This window comes from Ylistrum balloti, unplaced genomic scaffold (genome assembly GCF_031769215.1).
Source record: "Ylistrum balloti isolate Yb309-2 unplaced genomic scaffold, AGI_CSIRO_Ybal_v1 Utg370416, whole genome shotgun sequence".
Classification (NCBI taxonomy): domain Eukaryota; kingdom Metazoa; phylum Mollusca; class Bivalvia; order Pectinida; family Pectinidae; genus Ylistrum; species Ylistrum balloti.
In genome coordinates this window covers 891,489-915,393 of record NW_026782282.1, presented here as the reverse complement: position 1 = coordinate 915,393, position 23,905 = coordinate 891,489, and the positions used below count along the sequence as shown (strand labels likewise).

At 35.8% G+C, this 23,905-nt stretch overlaps 1 protein-coding gene across 2 annotated transcripts in view; it reads left to right on the top strand.

Moving 5' to 3' along the window:
* LOC132554517 (E3 ubiquitin-protein ligase TRAF7-like) overlaps positions 1 to 23,905 on the top strand; it is a 69,595-nt gene that overhangs the window by 9,576 nt on the left and 36,114 nt on the right. For both annotated transcript variants that reach the window (XM_060218835.1, XM_060218834.1), the window contains 14 exons: positions 4,306 to 4,398; positions 5,505 to 5,544; positions 6,857 to 7,034; positions 7,484 to 7,559; positions 9,253 to 9,311; positions 9,899 to 10,116; positions 11,545 to 11,618; positions 12,422 to 12,476; positions 17,756 to 17,808; positions 18,399 to 18,467; positions 18,572 to 18,694; positions 20,635 to 20,751; positions 21,463 to 21,579; positions 23,028 to 23,147. In XM_060218835.1, coding sequence (XP_060074818.1) covers positions 4,306 to 4,398; positions 5,505 to 5,544; positions 6,857 to 7,034; positions 7,484 to 7,559; positions 9,253 to 9,311; positions 9,899 to 10,116; positions 11,545 to 11,618; positions 12,422 to 12,476; positions 17,756 to 17,808; positions 18,399 to 18,467; positions 18,572 to 18,694; positions 20,635 to 20,751; positions 21,463 to 21,579; positions 23,028 to 23,147 — 1,392 coding nt within the window. The remainder of the gene's footprint in view (positions 1 to 4,305; positions 4,399 to 5,504; positions 5,545 to 6,856; positions 7,035 to 7,483; positions 7,560 to 9,252; positions 9,312 to 9,898; positions 10,117 to 11,544; positions 11,619 to 12,421; positions 12,477 to 17,755; positions 17,809 to 18,398; positions 18,468 to 18,571; positions 18,695 to 20,634; positions 20,752 to 21,462; positions 21,580 to 23,027; positions 23,148 to 23,905) is intronic.

Here is a 23,905-nt window from a genome sequence, read left to right as displayed (position 1 = left end):
CTAGGTAAGATTATACAGATATGATGAAAGACAAAAACCTCGATGATTTACAAGAATATATACTTTTAAAGAAGCAAAGTTTATACGCCTCCTCAATCACTGGTGAGATGAAAACAGTAATATATATGAGAATTTATCAACAGATTTCACTCAAATTACCCGTTAGTGTAGTTACCCCTTAATTTTGCTCCTAATCAGGTGAAAATGTTCATCAGCCAAAAAGTTAAACCCTAAAACATTATATTTGTCAACTTAAACAAATGTAAGACGTTTTTGCCCTTTATGCTATAATCACTAACTAAAACTGTACTGGGTATTTCCACAATACCCACTATCCTGCAGCTCTCTCTTTACAAATACTAACACAGTGAAATGTATAATTTGTTTTTTTTTTTGTTTTTTTTTGTTTTTTTTTTGTGTTTTCATTATTATATTATGTTATCTTTTTATGTGTGTAAAAAAAATTATATTCATTTATATAGGTACAAATTTTCTGTTTTGGTATCTTATCACCGGTCAAAAATTTATTATCAGAGCATTGCATGGTTGCAGGTTTGATTCCGAACGGACGAAAAATATTACTAACTGACTTTGATTACACTACTAATTAAGACCAGTACATAATATTAATATTATAAATGAAATACAATGACGTAAGAACATACATGTTTTAGAGGTAACCTTAATTCAGTGCCTTTTTGCGCTAAAAATATTGCGATAAGACATAACTACAGTAATTACAGAGTTTCTGTTTCTGTTTCTGTTTCATAGCAATAATCATAGATGGGCATATTCAGAATTGTGTTTATCTTAAAAAAACAATAATAATAATGATACATTAAGATTTGATTTCACTCACTTGAATACGTTTGAAGTATACAGAAGCTTTCTAGCCTTTCCCTGTCTTAATTTCGTACTGCAATGCAATTCCTAACCAGTATTTAATGGCGAAATATACCATCAGTTTTGTTTCTTTAAAACATTTTCAAAGCAATGTTAATCTAGCCACTGAAAATATTCGGGAGTGTATGTACAAACAGTGACAATGTTAATGGTAGATCATTGAATTGGTAAGTTTGTTATTTTCCAGGTTTCAAATTTTCCTATCTCCAGCAAACATTTAAGACTAAATGTGTGTTTTTATCACAGAAGTCATATACAAAAAGACTTTGATTTTCTACATCAATATCAGTTTGTATTTTTGTTTCCATATTTTATAATGTAGAATAGAAAAAAAATGAATCCTTCAAAATAATAGTGTTTGCAGTATACTGATTATAGGGTGTTAATGGTAGGAGGGATACACAAGTTATAGGGTGTTAATGGTAGGAGGGATACACAAGTTATAGGGTGTTAATGGTAGGAGGGATACACAAGTTATAGGGTGTTAATGGTAGGAGGGATTGTTACACAAGTTATCAGGGTGTTAATGGTAGGGTGTTAATGGTAGGAGGGATACACAAGTTATAGGGTGTTAATGGTAGGAGGGATACACAAGTTATAGGGTGTTAATGGTAGGAGGGATACACAAGTTATAGGGTGTTAATGGTAGGAGGGATACACAAGTGATAGGGTGTTAATGGTAGGAGGGATACACAAGTTATAGGGTGTTAATGGTAGGAGGGATACACAAGTTATAGGGTGTTAATGGTAGGAGGGATACACAAGTTATAGGGTGTTAATGGTAGGAGGGGAGGGATACACAAGTTATAGGATGTTAATGGTAGGAGGGATACACAAGTTATAGGGTGTTAATGGTAGGAGGGATACACAAGTTATAGGGTGTTAATGGTAGGAGGGATACACAAGTTATAGGGTGTTGATGGTAGGAGGGATACACAAGTGATAGGGTGTTAATGGTAGGAGGGATACACATGTTACAGGGTGTTAATGGTAGGAGGGATACACAAGTTATAGGGTGTTAATGGTAGGAGGGATAACACATGTTATAGGGTGTTAATGGTAGGAGGGATACACAAGTTATAGGGTGTTAATGGTAGGAGGGATACACAAGTGTTAATAGGAGTGTTATAGGGTGTTAATGTAGTTATAGGGTGTTAATGGAGGAGGGATACACAAGTTATAGGGTGTTAATGGTAGGAGGGATTACACAAGTTATAGGGTGTTAATGGTAGGAGGGATACACAAGTTATAGGGTGTTAATGGTAGGAGGGATACACAAGTTATAGGGTGTTAATGGTAGGAGGGATTACACATGTTATAGGGTGTTAATGGTAGGAGGGATTACACAAGTTATAGGGTGTTAATGGTAGGAGGGATACACAAGTTATAGGGTGTTAATGGTAGGAGGGATTACACATGTTATAGGGTGTTAATGGTAGGAGGGATACACAAGTTATAGGGTGTTAATGGTAGGAGGGATTACACATGTTATAGGGTGTTAATGGTAGGAGGGATTACACATGTTATAGGGTGTTAATGGTAGGAGGGATACACATGTTATAGGGTGTTAATGGTAGGAGGGATACACAAGTTATAGGGTGTTAATGGTAGGAGGGATTACACAAGTTATAGGATGTTAATGGTAGGAGGGATACACAAGTTATAGGGTGTTAATGGTAGGAGGGATACACAAGTTATAGGGTGTTAATGGTAGGAGGGATACACAAGTTATAGGGTGTTAATGGTAGGAGGGATACACAAGTGATAGGGTGTTAATGGTAGGAGGGATTACACATGTTATAGGGTGTTAATGGTAGGAGGGATACACAAGTTATAGGGTGTTAATGGTAGGAGGGATACACAAGTTATAGGGTGTTAATGGTAGGAGGGATACACAAGTTATAGGGTGTTAATGGTAGGAGGGATACACAAGTTATAGGGTGTTAATGGTAGGAGGGATACACATGTTATAGGGTGTTAATGGTAGGAGGGATACACAAGTGATAGGGTGTTAATGGTAGGAGGGATACACAAGTGATAGGGTGTTAATGGTAGGAGGGATACACATGTTATAGGGTGTTAATGGTAGGAGGGATACACAAGTGATAGGGTGTTAATGGTAGGAGGGATACACAAGTGATAGGGTGTTAATGGTAGGAGGGATTACACAAGTTATAGGGTGTTAATGGTAGGAGGGATACACAAGTTATAGGGTGTTATAGGGTGTTAATGTAATGGTAGTTATAGGGTGTTAATGGTAGATACACATGTTACAGGGTGTTAATGGTAGGAGGGATACACAAGTTATAGGGTGTTAATGGTAGGAGGGATACACAAGTTATAGGGTGTTAATGGTAGGAAGGATACACAAGTTATAGGGTATTAATGGTAGGAGGGATACACAAGTTATAGGGTGTTAATGGTAGGAGGGATACACATGTTATAGGGTGTTAATGGTAGGAGGGATACACAAGTTATAGGGTGTTAATGGTAGGAGGGATACACAAGTGATAGGGTGTTAATGGTAGGAGGGATACACAAGTGATAGGGTGTTAATGGTAGGAGGGATACACAAGTGATAGGGTGTTAATGGTAGGAGGGATACACAAGTGATAGGGTGTTAATGGTAGGAGGGATACACAAGTGATAGGGTGTTAATGGTAGGAGGGATACACAAGTTATAGGGTGTTAATGGTAGGAGGGATACACAAGTTATAGGGTGTTAATGGTAGGAGGGATACACATGTTATAGGGTGTTAATGGTAGGAGGGATACACAATGGTAGTACACAAGTATAGGGTGTTAATGGTAGGAGGGATACACAAGTTATAGGGTGTTAATGGTAGGAGGGATACACAAGTTATAGGGTGTTAATGGTAGGAGGGATTACACAAGTTATAGGGTGTTAATGGTAGGAGGGATACACAAGTTATAGGGTGTTAATGGTAGGAGGGATACACAAGTGATAGGGTGTTAATGGTAGGAGGGATACACAAGTTATAGGGTGTTAATGGTAGGAGGGATTACACAAGTTATAGGGTGTTAATGGTAGGAGGGATACACAAGTTATAGGATGTTAATGGTAGGAGGGATACACAAATTATAGGGTGTTAATGGTAGGAGGGATACACAAGTTATAGGGTGTTAATGGTAGGAGGGATACACAAGTTATAGGGTGTTAATGGTAGGAGGGATACACAAGTTATAGGATGTTAATGGTAGGAGGGATTACACAAGTTATAGGGTGTTTATGGTAGGAGGGATACACAAGTTATAAGATGTAAATGGTTGGAGAAAACATATGACTTACAGAGTGTAAATTGGTAGGGGGCGTATTTTTTGTATGAAAATAAAACTTTTGTTTTCTTACATATGGGTTTAAATTTCTTCGATTACTTGCAGGAAATCACAGTTTTTGTGGAACCACCCAACAAGAAGTTATACTGTAAACTTTGTCAGAAAGTTTTTAAAGAACCTGTGATTGTCTCTTGTGGGGTAGGTACCAAAGTACAAATGCACAGATTGTCTTGTGTGGTACCTTTGTACAAATATACTTACGATATTCTATAACATCATTGGAAGTTAGTTTGTGACAGACTTTATATGCAAATTTTCAGTCATTCGTATCTAGTCATAGAAATGTCACTTTGATGTTTCGTTAGACTCGTTGCATTTTCAGAAATATACAGCATAAGTTAGGATTTCATGTTTTGTTTTTGTATATCAAAATTCTCAAACTGTAAATCACTTTTGTTTTGTGTGGAATTTATTTGTCGCGTTAATAAGCTTGGAGAGTTAATCACAAATTCAAATTCCTCATAATTTTTTGTACAGAAATAATTCTCGATCAACGTTTCTGAAATCATGTATTTACAAATATGCCCGAAAAAGGTAAGTTCGTGAAATGAAGTATTTGCGAAATCTTAAATGATTTACAGTATGCCTAAATTCATGATTTAAACAGTCATATGAAATTCATTTCATGGACATTCTATATATAGATCTAGCTAGATCAATTAACAAACATTAGCTCGATGGTGGTTGACCTGTAACATGCTAGCTGTTTGTCTATATTTTAAAGTTGATAAGGAATAAGTAAAACGAAGCAATGAAATTCTTTTCCAAGCATCAATTACAAGTGAACAGTGTACAGACCTGTGTATTGATCCATTACATAGTATGATATCTCTGTCCCAGTCAGTGACGGAGGTCCGCATTCCACGACACGTTTTATTTAAACAGTCAAATTTCACATTGGAATAGGGTATTTCAATTAATTTTGCTTGTCAAAAGTGACACGAAGAATAATATTTTGATGCTTGCAATGGTTTTTAAAGTCATTAGCATGTTGATGAGTTCTAAAAAGGTATAAAAAAACCAGAAATTTGCCAACTTGTGCAGAATATCCATTTTAGCAGCACTCTGAATAATATAAGTTTTGATAGGTACATTGTATAAGGAAAGTTTAACAGTATAATGTGTAACAAATCTGTCAAACCTTTAACTATTTGTATAGAATTGAGGTTTTTGTAACTTGGTTATGTCATACACCTCAACTTTGCATCGTTTTAATTTATTTTTCATGTTCTTTTATGTTTCAGCACACTTATTGTCAACGATGTGTCACTGCCAACCCAGAAGGTACAATTTTTACACTTTTAAGTAATTTGTTATGTGATAAAAAAAAATGTGATTTTATCTTTATTCATTTTTTATCAATTTCAAAACAAGCTGTCAGCTTAAACAAACTTTCAACTTAAATATATATCATTGTTCATATTGTTGACTTGGATGGAAGTAGGCAGTGGTTAGTACTGTAGGAGGAAACTGGAGCACCCTGAGATAATGTACATGATGAGGCAGGGAACTTTATACCTTATCACGTTCATTCATGATCAGGTGAAGCCAACCTTAGGCAAAAGGGGATAGATTTACCACTTTGCAACCTGACCACCCAAAAAATGTGATTTAAAGAAAAATTTTGATATTAAAGTAAGATGTGAAATGAAGTGAGATATGACATCAAGTGTTTAGATTATTTTGCTTTGAAGAAAATTCAGTATTTGATCAAAGTCGAAACTAGTTAGTTTCTTTATTAGGGCTTTTCACTAACTGGTGAAAAGACCTATTGTTTTTGTTCGGTTTCTTATTATTCTTATTATTATTATTATTCTTCCAATTTTGTGGGTTCGTAATCTTTTAAATTGAAATATAAAGTCTATTCACCTATATGTAGATACGTATATGAACTTGTCGATGCCGATTTTTTAAGTAGGTCAAAAATCCAATATGGCCGCCATGACATCATAAGTTAAAAACTTAAAAACGACGATATCTCCAACACCGTTGATTATACAGAGTTTGTGCAATTATATTATTTTTAGAGAATTTCCTTATCTAAATTTTTGTCATGATATGTTATCAGAGAATATGTCGAATAAAAAAGCTCGCTGTTGGGTAAATTTTCAAAATTCAACAAATTTTTAATTTTTTTTCAATTTTGAACTTTCTTGAAATTTTCTTCTTCAGATCGATGCAGAACATCCTTCCGATGAATTTAATGTTTTGTTTTTCGGTAGATTGTCGCCAAAGAAGTGAAAAGCCTGCAAAATTGTTAGCAACAATTTCTAGTTATAAATGTTTCTTTATTATTAGTTTCCAGATTATAAAGGTTTTGTTTTTATAAGGTTTCTTTATCGTCAGCGTCCAGACTATCACAGTACTGTCGTGTAGTATTCTGTTATTATTAATTCACATATTATAAAGCTTCCTCTGTATCGTCAGCGTCCAGACTCCGAGAATTTTGCTGTATAAAGGTTTCCTTGATATCAGTATCCAGATTGCTGAGTTTCTTCTTTACAAAAGTTTTATCCCATCACTCTCCCGATCGGTGACTTTTCATTTACGTTTTAAACAAGATAATCTAGTAAATAAGTGTTCTTTGGTTTCCTAGCAACATGCCCAGTAGATGGAAAGTCACTGGATATCATCGTGAGCAACATCACTCTGTCCGAGCAAATTGGCGACCTATTTATCCACTGTAAATATGGTTGCTCATTGTCGATGGATGGTCAGAGCTATGTTGTAGACTCCAGCAAGTGTCCTGTACAGTGTCGCATCACCAACAGGAGGTATATATGTAAGGGGAGAAATCAATCGCATCTTTTAGCGGGTGACTTTCATTTCTTAATATAACTGAAAGGTCAAGGTCAGTGTCAAGTAAGGTCTAAGAAAAAATCGGTGAGTTTAATGATCAGTCAAATTACATCTATAAAGGGCAAGGTAAAGGGATTCTGTTAATGATTTTTCATATTATTAATGTTTCAGTTTTTACTTTTATAAAAGGTTATGACAGATGCAAGTTTTACAAGGTTCACACACACCACAATTCCATACAATTATTCATTTCTATTAGAATTCAATCAAATGATACAAAAATCAAGCTGTTTTACAAAATGTCTAACTATCTAATATCAATAAAACAGAATTTTATGGGTTTTTATGATTTGTTTCCAAAATTACAATCATGTCTTCTCTTGTTTGTTTAATCTTCTCAATCTCCTACTCCTTTTGTTGATAGTGAACATGAAGACAATTGCGACTTTATGGCGATGGAGTGTCCCAACAATAGTGGCTGTCCAGCTATCCTTAAAAAGGTAACTTAGATAATTGTGATCAGCTATGTGTTTAATTTACTTGTGGAAGTGTTGTGGGCACCTGCAAGATCGCATTGGAAATATTTTATTTTCATGTGTGGTATAAAAGAAGAAAGGTTTGGTGTTTGTTAGTATTTCTGGTGGTTGTCTGGTTCTTATTTGAGAAAATGACATAGCTTACTTAGATTGACCTAGGTTTCCGTGACAGGTGTGGTCCAAGACGTGTGATCCGTGAAGCAAAAAACACTTACCCTTCTGGAACCTCAGGTCTTATACTCCTAGACTAACATTCTTATAAGGATTTCAATAAAAATCTTCATTTTGTTTTTATTTGGGTTCATTGTGCCATTGTTTTTCCATTTGGGAGTATTACGATTTGTACTTCTAGTGACCAATATTTTCTTGGCGGGTGTCGCCCGTAAGGCAGAACCTCTTACTAATTCTCTTTGTACATTTTCAGGATACTTGAAAATCTTTCCTTTGTCCGTGTTTTGCCCCTTGATTAATTGAGAGTTTAAATTAAAGTTCTGTTGACATGTCCGTATTTTCTTTGTTGATTTTGTTTCAACAATTTTAAATTGAGATTTTGCTAACATTGCAATATTTCATGTTGTTCTTGTACGATTTCTAGATAAATGTCTGTCGTGCATAAACTTTTGAACATTTAAAACTTCTTCTCAAGTTCCGCCAGTGGGATTGAGCTCAAACATGCATGAAATGATCCTGAGATGGTCCTGACCAAGTTTTGTTATTTTTCAGATATATTTGATATCCAAGATGGCCTCCATCTTGAAAAATATACTTTAAACTTCTTCCCCAGTTCCACTGGTGCCATTGAGCTAAAAATTGATGGGAATGTTAAGGAAAGGAAGCCAACCAAATATTGTTATTTTTTGACCGTGTCAAAACTTTGATACAGCAGCTAGGGAGATCATTTCTTAACATGATTGCGCAATCATGGTTTTCCTGTGCAACACCTGTTTCAAACTTCTTCTCAAGATCCACCAGTTGGATTGATCTCCAACGTTACTGTAAAAAAAATAGGTAACACTTGTTACAGTTACCCACTCCTCACCAAGACTACCATCTGCATCATGGAAAACAGCTTCTTAGTAAGATTTCATTCAAAGTAGAAAAAATAACACTGCTGAAAGTTTTTGTATAGAGATGACTGTTAAGGCCATGGACCTCTTGTTCATTATAAAGAGATTCTGATCAGATGTATGATAGCTTTTCATTTTTCAATCATATGAAACAAATTTTCAGGGTTTTTTTTTCATTAAGCCGAGCATATGACAAGGTAATATGAAAAAATTTGTGATGAATTTCATAAATCTCAGATGTAATTGAAATAAATGTAGGATGCTGTTTCTCACATAACTTTAAAATTTTAACAATAAAATTTATGAAAACAGCATCGGTTTGACTGATATAAATTCCGCAGTTGGCAATTTTTAAAATTTTCACAAACATTTATGAAAAATTATCTGACTGATATAAACTCCCAAATTGTTACTGATCTATATCTCTTTCTTTGCTGACAATTCATATGATGGTATAAATATGCAGTAAACATATGTATGTGGCGATAATATATTCTATGTAATGGGTGCTATTACATTGATAACATGGTAATTATTTTTAAAGAGTTATTTTGATGTATGATACTGATATATATATAAATATATTTCAGGATTTGGAGGACCATCTTAAGACTTGTAACAGAGCTCGCTGTCCCCACAATCGGTTTGGGTAAGGGTTAGCTCTAAATTAAAGTTTTTGTTATTTTGAAAAAAATAAACCCCAATGACAGTGAAAGAAATACCAAGTTTGTGTGACCTGTTTCTACCACAATAAAAAAAATATTGCGATGATTTATTGAGTGGTTTTGTTTGCACCCAGATGTGTTTTGTTAACGATTTCAGCTAGTATGTAATGATATATATATATATACTGTGGGGAAATGCTGTGATGGAATTGATATGAAAAAAATTGACAATTTCAGAAATATGTGGAAAAATTATTATTAATTACAAATCATATCTAATACATAAGAGGTTTATTGTCTTTAAGGTGATAAATTGATCCAGATAAGATAACTACTTGTTGGGTTGCATGTTTTAACTTCAATGGTTACAAGAAACCGAAGTTCACCATGTCGACCAATCAGGCTGCTTTTACACTTTATTCCATTTGCGATATGAACGTTTGTTTAAACATTAGTTGTAAAGTTATCTTAACGCTTTGGTAGTTGAATAATTCCAAATTATTGTGGTAAACATATTTATGAAAAATAATCTCTCAGTTACTTTTGTATTTCTATGTTGTTCGTGTTTCAGATGTGAGTTCATGGGTGTGCATGATGAATTGGACGAACATTTAAAAATTTGTAAATTTGAAGGAATGAAAGAGTACATTCATCGTACAGAAGAAAAAATGTCCGATATGCAATATTCACTGAATCAAAAAGATCAAGAAGTAGGCTTTCTACGTTCCATGTTGGGGAAGTTAGCAGAAAGACTAGAAAACATGGAGAAACAGACAGAAGACAGAGTGGGTGAGTGATGTATAAATATGACAGGGATTAGTCCTTACGGTTTTTATATAGTGTTAGATATGGTCTTTTATACTCAGATAGGGCAAGCTTATTTGGTTTCGTTGATAGAGCTGAGAATCATCACTCTTAACACAAAGGTTTGATTTCACCCTAACTCTGAATCATCACTCTTAACACGAAGGTTTGATTTCACCCTAGCTGTTAATCATCACTCTTAACATGAAGATTTGATTTCACCCTAGCTGTTAATCATCACTCTTAACATGAAGGTTTGATTTCACCCTAGCTGTTAATCATCACTCTTGAAGCAAAGGTTTGATTTCACCCTAGCTGTTAATCATCACTCTTAACATGAAGGTTTGATTTCACACTAGCTGTTAATCATCACTCTTAACATGAAGGTTTGATTTCACCCGAGCTGTCAATCATCTCGCTTTAAACAAAAGTTTTATTTCACCCTAACTCTGAATCATCACTCTTGAAGCAAAGGTTTGATTTCACCCTAGCTGTTAATCATCACTCTTAACATGAAGGTTTGATTTCACACTAGCTGTTAATCATCACTCTTAACATGAAGGTTTGATTTCACCCGAGCTGTCAATCATCTCGCTTTAAACAAAAGTTTTATTTCACCCTAACTCTGAATCATCACTCTTGAAGCAAAGGTTTGATTTCACCCTAGCTGTTAATCATCACTCTTAACATGAAGGTTTGATTTCACACTAGCTGTTAATCATCACTCTTAACATGAAGGTTTGATTTCACCCGAGCTGTCAATCATCTCGCTTTAAACAAAAGTTTTATTTCACCCTAACTCTGAATCATCACTCTTGAAGCAAAGGTTTGATTTCACCCTAGCTGTTAATTTTCACTCTTGAAACGAAGACTTGATTTCTCCCAAGCCATGAATCATCACTCTTAAAAGGAAGGTTTGAAATCACCCCAACTCTGAATCGTCGCTCTTGAAACAAAGGTTTGATTTCACCCCAAACTTTGAATCATCACTTTTGAAACGAAGGTTTGATTTCACCCTAGCTATTAATCGTCACTCTTGAAACGAAGGTTTGATTTCACCCTAGCTATTAAACGTCACTCTTGAAATGAAGGTTTGATTTCACCCCAACTCTGAATCGTTACTCTTGAAACGAAGGTTTGATTCCACTCATATCGTCCTCATCATGAATCTGTTTTTTCCTATATTTCACAAATATTTAAGGATTTAAGTGTATATATATATATATCTGGTGTTTTTTTTTAATGACTAAAATGTAGTATGGTATTAATATTTCGAATCTTTTTATAATAGAAATTAAATCTTGAAAATACAGATAAATCAGCGATGTCCTTATGTCGGATTGCATCAGGACTAGACAAACTGGGCAATCACCGATAATCAAGGAAACAACTTTATTAATATGTTTGTTACAGAGCGACTGGAGCACAGACTTGGAGATGTTGTTGAGGAGTTGGTGAGCGTTAAAAGGGAGAGCACTGTTATGCAGGTAAATTGCTACACAGTGAAACACAAAATTAGCAAAGGCATCTTGCCCAAAGGTACAATGATGATAACACAGGACAGTGTGATGTCTCAAATTTCTGAGAAACACAAACTGGCTCAAGTAGCTATCTTCAGACAACATATCTGAAATCTTCACCAGAAGTTAAAAACAACAAAGTTTTTCTGATCAAGATTTTGAGGTCCTGACTATCAAACTAAAAACATAATTTCAAAATAGAAATATAGAAGATCTAACTCAGTTAATGAGTTTTCATAATGTATGAGATTTTATGAAGCAAATCTTAGAAGTAAATTAGAGAGGAACAAAATTGAATTTAAACTTTTAAGATGAGTTTCATAAAATCTCATATGAAATGAAAACAAACTTCAGATACATTTTACCACATAACCGAGAAAAGTTGTATTTGACAGGATTTTGAAGTCAAAATTTTAGTACAAAATTAAAAAGTGGCTACATCACAGTCAATTTCTGTGTAGCAAAGCCAGTGAAAAATGCTCTAGGCTCTATTACACCAGTGACATACATGCAAAAATATGACCTGACCAGGATAACAGGCTGATTATGTGATATATACATTTGTAATTGAGTATCATCTGATTAGCATATTTCATTTACAACCCATTTTACATTAATTACAGTTTCACAAGAAATGCTTACGAAAGATAAAATTTTCTTGCTAGGTTTTTTATTACCAAGATATTAAAAACCATTTAAAAGTTTAATCTAAGTTGAAGTTTTAAATGAAGTTGATATGAAAAAATCAAAATACAATTATTCCTTTACAGGATGATTTAGAGCAAGTGAAAAATGTGCTGAGCTCTAGAAGTCTTCCTTATGCACGTAAGTGTTTATCTCCCACAAAGTAGATCCATGTTTGTTTAACACTGGTTCCTCAGTCTTAATTCTGCCATATCAAAGGATCCATTTTGCCTTTCTTGAAAAATATTATAACAGTCCCACAGCTGAAATATTTTTTCTTATGCAAAGTGTTTCGGTTAAAATCTTTTTTCTGACTCAGTAATTGCAATTTCAAGACTTCACAGCACCTCAGAAGAAGTCAATACTTCATATTGTATATTACATCCTTGGATATTTTTTTAAATATCTGTATTATTAGTAACTGAAAGTCTCAAATAAGATGTATGCACTTTTAATATACTTAGAAGTTAGACCAGGCCAAATGTTAGAATACTGAAGTTAATGTAGACAGGATGTCAGAACACCCAGATGATATTAGATTGAATGTCTGAATGCCCAGGTTACACTAGATTGAATGTCTGAATGCCCAGGTTACACTAGATTGAATGTCTGAATGCCCAGGTTACACTAGATTGAATGTCTGAATGCCCAGGTTACACTAGATTGAATGTCTGAATGCCCAGGTTACACTAGATTGAATGTCTGAATGCCCAGGTTACACTAGATTGAATGTCTGAATGCCCAGGCTACACTAGATTGAATGTCAGAATGCCCAGGTTACACTAGATTGAATGTCTGAATGCCCAGGTTACACTAGATTGAATGTCAGAATGCCCAGGTTACACTAGATTGAATGTCAGAATGCCCAGGTTACACTAGATTGAATGTCAGAATGCCCAGGTTACACTAGATTGAATGTCAGAATGCCCAGGTTACACTAGATTGAATGTCAGAATGCCCAGGTTACACTAGATTGAATGTCAGAATGCCCAGGTTACACTAGATTGAATGTCAGGATACCCAGGTTACACTAGATTGAATGTCAGAATGCCCAGGTTACACTAGATTGAATGTCAGAATGCCCAGGTTACACTAGATTGAATGTCAGAATGCCCAGGTTACACTAGATTGAATGTCAGAATGCCCAGGTTACACTAGATTGAATGTCAGAATGCCCAGGTTACACTAGATTGAATGTCAGAATGCCCAGGTTACACTAGATTGAATGTCAGAATGCCCAGGTTACACTAGATTGAATGTCAGAATGCCCAGGTTACACTAGATTGAATGTCAGAATGCCCAGGTTACAATAGATTGAATGTCTGAATGCCCAGGTTACACTAGATTGAATGTCGGAATGCCCAGGTTACACTAGATTGAATGTCAGAATGCCCAGGTTACACTAGATTGAATGTCGGAATGCCCAGGTTACACTAGATTGAATGTCGGAATGCCCAGGTTACACTAGATTGAATGTCTGAATGCCCAGGTTACACTAGATTGAATGTCTGAATTGAATACACTAGATTGAATGTCAGAATGCCCAGGTTACACTAGATTGAATGTCAGAATGCCCAGGTTACACTAGATTGAATGTCAGAATGCCCAGGTTACACTAGATTGAATGTGAATGAATGTCAGAATGCCCAGGTTACACTAGATTGAATGTCAGGAATGCCCAGGTTACACTAGATTGAATGTCAATGAATGTCCCAGGTTACACTAGATTGAATGTCTGAATGCCCAGGTTACACTAGATTGAATGTCAGAATGCCCAGGTTACACTAGATTGAATGTCAGAATGCCCAGATACAAGATTGAATGTCAGAATGCCCAGGTTACACTAGATTGAATGTCTGAATGCCCAGGTTACACTAGATTGAATGAATGCCCAGGTTACACTAGATTGAATGTCTGAATGCCCAGGTTACACTAGATTGAATGTCACCCAGGTTACACTAGATTGAATGTCTGAATGCCCAGGTTACACTAGATTGAATGCCCAGGTTACACTAGATTGAATGTCCCCAGGTTACACTAGATTGAATGTCTGCCCAGGTTACACTAGATTGAATGTCTGAATGCCCAGGTTACAATAGATTGAATGTCTGAATGCCCAGGTTACACTAGATTGAATGTCAGAATGCCCAGGTTACACTAGATTGAATGTCAGAATGCCCAGGTTACACTAGATTGAATGTCAGAATGCCCAGAATACACTAGATTGAATGTCTGAATGCCCAGGTTACACTAGATTGAATGTCTGAATGCCCAGGTTACACTAGATTGAATGTCTGAATGCCCAGGTTACACTAGATTGAATGTCAGAATGCCCAGGTTACACTAGATTGAATGTCTGAATGCCCAGGTTACACTAGATTGAATGTCTGAATGCCCAGGTTACACTAGATTGAATGTCCCCAGGTTACACTAGATTGAATGTGACACTAGATTGAATGTCAGAATGCCCAGGTTACACTAGATTGAATGTCAGAATGCCCAGGTTACACTAGATTGAATGTCAGAATGCCCAGGTTACACTAGATTGAATGTCAGAATGCCCAGGTTACACTAGATTGAATGTCAGTTACACTAGATTGAATGTCAGGATACCCAGGTTACACTAGATTGAATGTCAGAATTACCTAGATTGAATGTCAGGCCCAGGTTACACTAGATTGAATGTCAGAATGCCCAGGTTACACTAGATTGAATGTCAGAATGCCCAGGTTACACTAGATTGAATGTCAGAATGCCCAGGTTACACTAGATTGAATGTCAGAATGCCCAGGTTACACTAGATTGAATGTCTGAATGCCCAGGTTACACTAGATTGAATGTCTGAATGCCCAGGTTACACTAGATTGAATGTCTGAATGCCCAGGTTACACTAGATTGAATGTCAGAATGCCCAGGTTACACTAGATTGAATGTCAGAATGCCCAGGTTACAATAGATTGAATGTCTGAATGCCCAGGTTACACTAGATTGAATGTCTGAATACCCAGGCTACACTAGATTGAATGTCTGAATGCCCAGGTTACACTAGATTGAATGTCTGAATGCCCAGACTACACTAGATTGAATGTCTGAATACCCAGGCTACACTAGATTGAATGTCTGAATGCCCAGGCTACACTAGATTGAATGTCGGAATGCCCAGGTTACACTAGATTGAATGTCTGAATGCCCAGGTTACACTAGATTGAATGTCTGAATGCCCAGGTTACACTAGATTGAATGTCAGAATGCCCAGGTTACACTAGATTGAATGTCAGAATGCCCAGGTTACACTAGATTGAATGTCAGAATGCCCAGGTTACACTAGATTGAATGTCTGAATGCCCAGGTTACACTAGATTGAATGTCTGAATGCCCAGGTTACACTAGATTGAATGTCAGAATGCCCAGGTTACACTAGATTGAATGTCAGAATGCCCAGGTTACACTAGATTGAATGTCAGGATGCCCAGGTTACACTAGATTGAATGTCGGAATGCCCAGGTTACACTAGATTGAATGTCAGAATGCCCAGGTTACACTAGATTGAATGTCAGAATGCCCAGGTTACACTAGATTGAATGTCAGAATGCCCAGGTTACACTAGATTGAATGTCAGAATGCCCAGGTTGCACTAGATTGAATGTCAGGAATACCCAGGTTACACTAGATTGAATGTCAGAATGCCCAGGTTACACTAGATTGAATGTCAGAATGCCCAGGTTACACTAGATTGAATGTCAAAATGCCCAGGTTACACTAGATTGAATGTCAGAATGCCCAGGTTACACTAGATTGAATGTCAGAATGCCCAGGTTACACTAGATTGAATGTCTGAATGCCCAGGTTACACTAGATTGAATGTCTGAATGCCCAGGTTACACTAGATTGAATGTCTGAATGCCCAGGTTACACTAGATTGAATGTCAGAATGCCCAGGTTACACTAGATTGAATGTCAGAATGCCCAGGTTACACTAGATTGAATGTCTGAATGCCCAGGTTACACTAGATTGAATGTCTGAATGCCCAGGTTACACTAGATTGAATGTCTGAATGCCCAGGTTACACTAGATTGAATGTCTGAATGCCCAGGTTACACTAGATTGAATGTCTGAATGCCCAGGTTACACTAGATTGAATGTCTGAATGCCCAGGTTACACTAGATTGAATGTCGGAATGCCCAGGTTACACTAGATTGAATGTCTGAATGCCCAGGTTACACTAGATTGAATGTCTGAATGCCCAGGTTACACTAGATTGAATGTCAGAATGCCCAGGTTACACTAGATTGAATGTCAGAATGCCCAGGTTACACTAGATTGAATGTCAGAATGCCCAGGTTACACTAGATTGAATGTCTGAATGCCCAGGTTACACTAGATTGAATGTCTGAATGCCCAGGTTACACTAGATTGAATGTCGGAATGCCCAGGTTACACTAGATTGAATGTTAGAATGCCCAGGTTACACTAGATTGAATGTCAGGATGCCCAGGTTACACTAGATTGAATGTCGGAATGCCCAGGTTACACTAGATTGAATGTCAGAATGCCCAGGTTACACTAGATTGAATGTCAGAATGCCCAGGTTACACTAGATTGAATGTCAGAATGCCCAGGTTACACTAGATTGAATGTCAGAATGCCCAGGTTACACTAGATTGAATGTCAGAATGCCCAGGTTACACTAGATTGAATGTCAGAATGCCCAGGTTACACTAGATTGAATGTCAGAATGCCCAGGTTACACTAGATTGAATGTCAGAATGCCCAGGTTACACTAGATTGAATGTCAGGATACCCAGGTTACACTAGATTGAATGTCAGGATACCCAGGTTACACTAGATTGAATGTCAGGATACCCAGGTTACACTAGATTGAATGTCTGAATGCCCAGGCTACACTAGATTGAATGTCTGAATGCCCAGGTTACACTAGATTGAATGTCGGAATGCCCAGGTTACACTAGATTGAATGTCGGAATGCCCAGGTTACACTAGATTGAATGTCAGAATGCCCAGGTTACACTAGATTGAATGTTAGAATGCCCAGAATACACTAGATTTAATGTTGGAATGCCCAGGTTACACTAGATTGAATGTCAGAATGCCCAGGTTACACTAGATTGAATGTCAGAATGCCCAGGTTACACTAGATTGAATGTCAGAATGCCCAGAATACACTAGATTGAATGTTAGAATGCCCAGGTTACACTAGATTGAATGTCGGAATGCCCAGGTTACACTAGATTGAATGTCGGAACACTTAGGTTAGTTTGGAGATTATGTCAGAGTACTCAATCTAGATAAGTTGTTTTACACTGTAACTTATAGCTGTACTATTACTACAGCCTGTGATCTGCTTCAGATGTTTTGGTATGTTTTTCACATAAACCTATAGGTGTACTATTATTTCAGCTTACGATCCGCTTCAGATGTTTAAGTGTAGAGGAACTTTCGTTGGTCATCAGGTAATTAATTGATTGGACAGTGGTCAGTATTGCATAAATGTCATATCAGTTGATATCTGTGAACCATTTTTTTTATAATGGAACATATGTTCTCAACTCTAAAAATAGCCATTTTGTAAATCATTATTTCAAAAATTTGTTTCTACAGGATGAGAAGTGCAATGCTTTGTCTTTTTTTGCATGAAGGGTCAATCACATTGTCCAGTGCTGCATTCTGTGATCGTCTGTTATTGTTTCTGTCTGTGTACCGATGACGTATACAACATGAACAAGATGATCACGTGACAACCAACGCACATGTGTGTATGTACACAGACAGAAACAATAACAGACGATCACAGAATGCAGCACTGGACAATATGATCGACCCTACGACATCTAGTAACAAGAGGTTTATGTATCTTCAGCAAATTAGAGTTCCTGTTTGTACTGAATTAATCTGACTTGATTTTTCCAGCTTATTTATCATTAAACAATTTCAAAGAATAAATAAAACCTTGAGGCAACAAATAAAAGAAAAATAAGAAAAATAAGGAAAAATACACAAAAACAATAAATCACAATATCTGCTGACTTGCGTTGTCTTTCAGGGACCGGTTTGGTGCCTGTGCGTCAATAACGACTTTTTGTTCAGTGGCTCGTCTGACAAGACAATAAAGGTAAGATATTAAAATAAGATAGCCTTGTGCCACAAATATGAAAGTCGTGTGTATTAATCACTGCCACTTTACCACTTCATTTACAATTCTTTAATTTACTGTAGGTCTGGGATACTGGCAATAACTATAAATGTTTAAAGACACTCGAGGGCCACTCTGGCATCGTGTTGGCCATCTGCACCTACGGCAATAAATTGTACAGTGGTTCACAAGACAGCAGTATTATCGTAAGTAATATAATTCATCTTGAAGTATTGGTTATTGTGCTGTTCTATTAGGAACTGATGTTCGTAAGCTTTACCCTCAAGTTTCTTTCTTTTCTTTCTTTTCTTTTTCTTTCTTTCTTTCTTTCTTTCTTTCTTTTCTTTTCTTTTTCTCTCTTTCTTTCTTTTCTTTTCTTTTTCTTTCTTTCTTTCTTTCTTTCTTTTCTTTTTCTCTCTTTCTTTCTTTTCTTTTCTTTTTCTTTCTTTCTTTCTTTCTTTCTCTTTTTCTCTCTTTCTTTCTTTTCTTTCTTTTCTTTTTCTTTCTTTCTTTCTTTCTTTCTTTCTTTTCTTTTTCTCTCTTTCCCTCCTTCTTTCTTTTCTTTTTCTCTCTTTCTTTCTTTTCTTTCTTTTCTTTTTCCTTCTTTCTTTCTTTTCTTTTTCTTTCTTTCTTTCTTTTCTTTTTCCTTCTTTCTTTCTTTCTTTCTTTCTTTCTTTCTTTTCTTTTCTTTTCTTTTCTTTTCTTTTCTTTCTTTCTTTCTTTCTTTCTTTCTTTCTTTCTTTCTTTCTTTCTTTCTTTCTTTCTTTCTTTCTTTCTTTCTTTCTTTCTTTCGTTCCTTCCTTCCTTCCTTCTTTCTTTTCTTTTTCTCTCTTTCTTTTTCTTTCTTTTCTTTTTCTTTCTTTCTTTCTTTCTTTCTTTCTTTCTTTCTTTCTTCTCTCTCTCTTTCTTTTTCTTTCTTTTCTTTTTCCTTCTTTCTTTCTTTCTTTCTCTTTTTCTCTCTTTCTTTCTTTCTTTCTTTTTCTTTCTTTCTTTCTTTCTTTCTTTCTTTTTCTTTCTTTCTGTCAATAGTTACTCTTATATTACAGCCAGTAGAAAGTTATAACTTACAGGTATCGCTTCTTCTGGTTGTGTTATAAGAGCTGATGTTCTTAATACATGTCGGTTTCACACCTGGCTGTCGGTAAACAATAAAAATCAAATTGTCTTCACGTGCCGGTCGTAGTACACCAATTCCTTCACATTCAGTGTAAACTCATAACAGATCCAAACAATTAGAACAAGGAAAGAAATGAAAAAAAAATCTGGCGGGTACAGATTTATTTAACAGCCATTTTTTTAAAATGTGTTATGGCACTAGTGGTAATTTTGTGAATAGGGGTATTCCTTGTTTTCAATACTCATGTAGAAGCCATGGTTTATTAGATCACAACTACCTCCTATTCAACAAGGTATGTGTTTTAATAACCTTATGATGTTCACTATTTTGTCGTAAACCCTCTTTAACAGCTTGTGTTTTATGTTCTGGCTGCAAGAGCACGGTGCCAAATACAGGCAGATCTTCTCACACATTTGTAGTGATTTTTTTGTTTGTAATCTACATTATTTCTTTATACTTACAGAGCAACTAGTTAAGTTGTTCATCAAATTAAATTGGAGAATTACATTATCTTACATGTCGATAAACTGCTTGGGTAGCAAGACTAAAGGACATGTGATTGTCATGTCATTGTCTTTGTGTTTCAAGTTGATGTTTATGGGAACCAGGTAACTTTTTGTAGGTCGCTGGAGAAGGTCATTTTTGGTGTTAGGGACACCGATTGCATTAGACAGGTGGTTGCTTTATACAGGTCATTTGTATTGTAAATTACCGGGTACATTGGGAGGTTAAGTTACAGTCGTATATGACGGTAAGTCACTTAATTTGGATGATCGCTTTAGCAGGATTGACTGTAGTAGTCAGATATAGGTGAGCAAAATTACCTACCTGGGCCTAATACCAAATAAATATTATCATTGCTATTATAATGTTTGATATAAAATCCTGAAGCTGAAATTATTCATTCCAAATACACTTACAAATTCAATATTTTCACTATGATCAGAAGTTAATTTGATTGTAATTTCTGTTATTTTGGCAGATTGCTGTTTGTAACAGAAAACTGTATATATTCTTTGTTGTGAACAGGTGTGGAATATTGATAACTTTGAACAAGTATGTGTGATAGATGCCCACTGTAATCCAGTATGTACTCTCGCCTCAACAAAAAGCCTGCTGTTCAGTGGCTCTCTCAAAGTCATCAAGGTAAATAGTTCGGGTGGTCAGGTGGCGCAGCGGTAAATCATGATGATTTGCTATGATCAAGGTTAATCAAGTTTATTTAAGGTAGCGGCCATAAGGAATCTTTTCAATAAAGTATTGGCCTACATAACCCTTTTTGCTGTGGATGGTCTCTGATGAACCTCTAGTATGTTGTTCAGTGAGGTAGCCACCTGCTATACAAGGTGACCTCACCTCAAACAACCGTTGCTGTTGATGCGATGATAAACCAAGCAAACAAACAAAAATTAAGATTTCATGGAAAATGTTTCATGTTGAGATAGAGAGGTCAAGGTCATATATTTGCGGAAAGATTCTGAAGTTTATTATCACAACTGCAGCGATATTTTGATTAATGTAAAGATATCTAGATGCAATCTGTTTGTTTTATAAAGAAGTTAAGTTAATATAGGTACATGTTTGAGTAACTACTGATGTTTTGATGATTTAGCTCTGATGACAATTCATAATACAGTATTTGTTGATATTTTTTTGTTTTTAAACAAAAACACCTTAATCAAGTCTTCAGGCCATGGAACAATTGTCTCCCTTTGCTCGTGATTTTTTAAAAGGTTTTGCATGTTTGAATTCATTTTTTGATTTGTTTAGAATTATCTGTGTGGTATGACTGAAGATACTTTCTGATATCAAAATCAAAGAAAAATAATGTAACGATTTGTGACATACTGTTTGTAGGTATGGGACGTACACACTAATGAGTTGAAGCAGGAATTGACAGGATTGAACCATTGGGTGCGGGCTCTTGTGGCCACTCAAAATCACCTCTACAGTGGGTCTTACCAGACTATCAGAGTAAGTTACTTATTTCTATCCTGTTGCTTTGGTCCCATAGTGTTATGTCCTTTCAAACACTGCATGAAATGACTTTTGAACAAAGATCATTTGACTTTGATATCAAGGATTAAGTAAATTGACTTTCTGTCGCCAAGAGATTGTGAATATTAAGTTTTTTGTATTGAAGAGATTAAACCATTTTGAGTATTACTCAAAACCTGACACATAATTTGTCAGACAAGGAGGACAAAAAACACTGAAACTGTGTACTAGTCCTTTGTCAGACAAGGAGGACAAAAAACACTGAAACTGTGTACTAGTCCTTTGTCAGACAAGGAGGACAAAAAACACTAACACTGTGTACTAGTCCTTTGTCAGACAAGGAGGACAAAAAACACTGAAACTGTGTACTAGTCCTTTGTCAGACAAGGAGGACAAAAAACACTGAAACTGTGTACTAGTCCTTTGTCAGACAAGGAGGGCAAAAAACACTAACACTGTGTACTAGTCCTTTGTCAGACAAGGAGAGCAAAAAACACTAACACTGTGTACTAGTCCTTTGTCAGACAAGGAGGACAAAAAAGACTAACACTGTGTACTAGTCCTTTGTAAGACAAGGAGGACAAAAAACACTGAAACTGTGTACTAGTCCTTTGTCAGACAAGGAGGACAAAAAAGACTAACACTGTGTACTAGTCCTTTGTCAGACAAGGAGGACAAAAAACACTGAAACTGTGTACTAGTCCTTTGTCAGACAAGGAGGACAAAAAACACTGAAACTGTGTACTAGTCCTTTGTCAGACAAGGAGGACAAAAAACACTAACACTGTGTACTAGTCCTTTGTCAGACAAGGAGAGCAAAAAACACTAACACTGTGTACTAGTCCTTTGTCAGACAAGGAGGGCAAAAAACACTAACACTGTGTACTAGTCCTTTGTCAAACAAGGAGGACAAAAACGCTAAACCTGTGTACTTGTCAAACAAGGTGTTAAAGATGCATTTGAACGGTTTTGTTCATATCCTAGACATTTTCTTGTACAACACAATCAGCCAAATTTTGAAGGTTGAGGAGGATCAAAAGTCCTGTGGTAAGCATTTCTCATTCTCACTCTACCATTTAATCACAGAGGAATAGTGCCAATATTGTGTTTAGCAGGTCTGTTTCATATAGTCATGGTACATTATATTCCATCACATAACGATCGCATCACCCATGTGACTTCAGTTCGGGCGGTGTAATATGTAAAAAATTAATTTGTAAAAGTCTGTATCTTACTTGTATTATTAAGCTATCGATGCTTTAAGCTTTAAGCATGCCACCTCTTTCACATGGTTTGTCCCATAGATCTAAATGTTTAGCTTAATTGACTTCTTAAAATTCACCAGTTAATGTTTTAAGGACGTTTAATATTCATTTCTTGATATTCTTTTTTCCATGTGTATCTTTTTGAATTTCTTTTGTCAGATCTGGGACCTTGAGACATTAGAATGCTTACAGATGCTGGAAACGTCAGGTGGCAGTGTATACAGTATAGCTATCACAAACTACCATATATTGTGTGGTACATATGAAAACGTCATTCATGTAAGTGTAAACAGGGTTTGCATGCTTTTGTAAAGACCCTTAATTTTGAGTATTGTCCAAAAGAAAAGAAAAAAAAAAGACACTAAATTTGGTTTAAGTCCTTAAAAAGACTCTTAATCTTTACTTACTATACATTGAAAATGCAATTTTATAAATTACGGGGAATGATGAATAAAAAAGAATAAAAGTGAAGAAAAAAGTTAATTCTTAAGATCATGCTGTCATAATTGCAAAAATGATAATGAAAAAAAAAAAAAGAAATTAAAAATATTCAGTTTTGAAAGTCCTTAAATCCGCAATTCCATTTTCTTATCGTAAATTAGTGATACCTGAATCAAGGTCTATTAAATGCTCATACATGTACTGGTTCATGATATAGTAGCTTATTAAAAGAATCTGTTGTACCATTGAAAGAAGTGTGGGGTAAAAATGACTTTAAAGTCTGTTTTATAACCAGTCAAACTACAGAGACAGTCATGGATCAGTCCTTATGCTACAGATCTGGTTTACAGGGAATTGGTTGGATTCCATCTCATCTCATAACACATATAGTCTGTCGTCTCTTAAAATTGGTTCTTTGAACATCAGAATCACTAGACGGTCTCAAGAAAGAGAGGTCCTTCAAAGAGGTGGTCTCTTATCAGTAGTTCCTTCACAGAGATGGTCTCTTAACAGAGGAGGTCTCTTATCAGAAGTGCCTTAACAGAGATGGCCTTTTAACAGAGGTGGCCTCTTATCAGAAGTGCCTTAACAGAGAT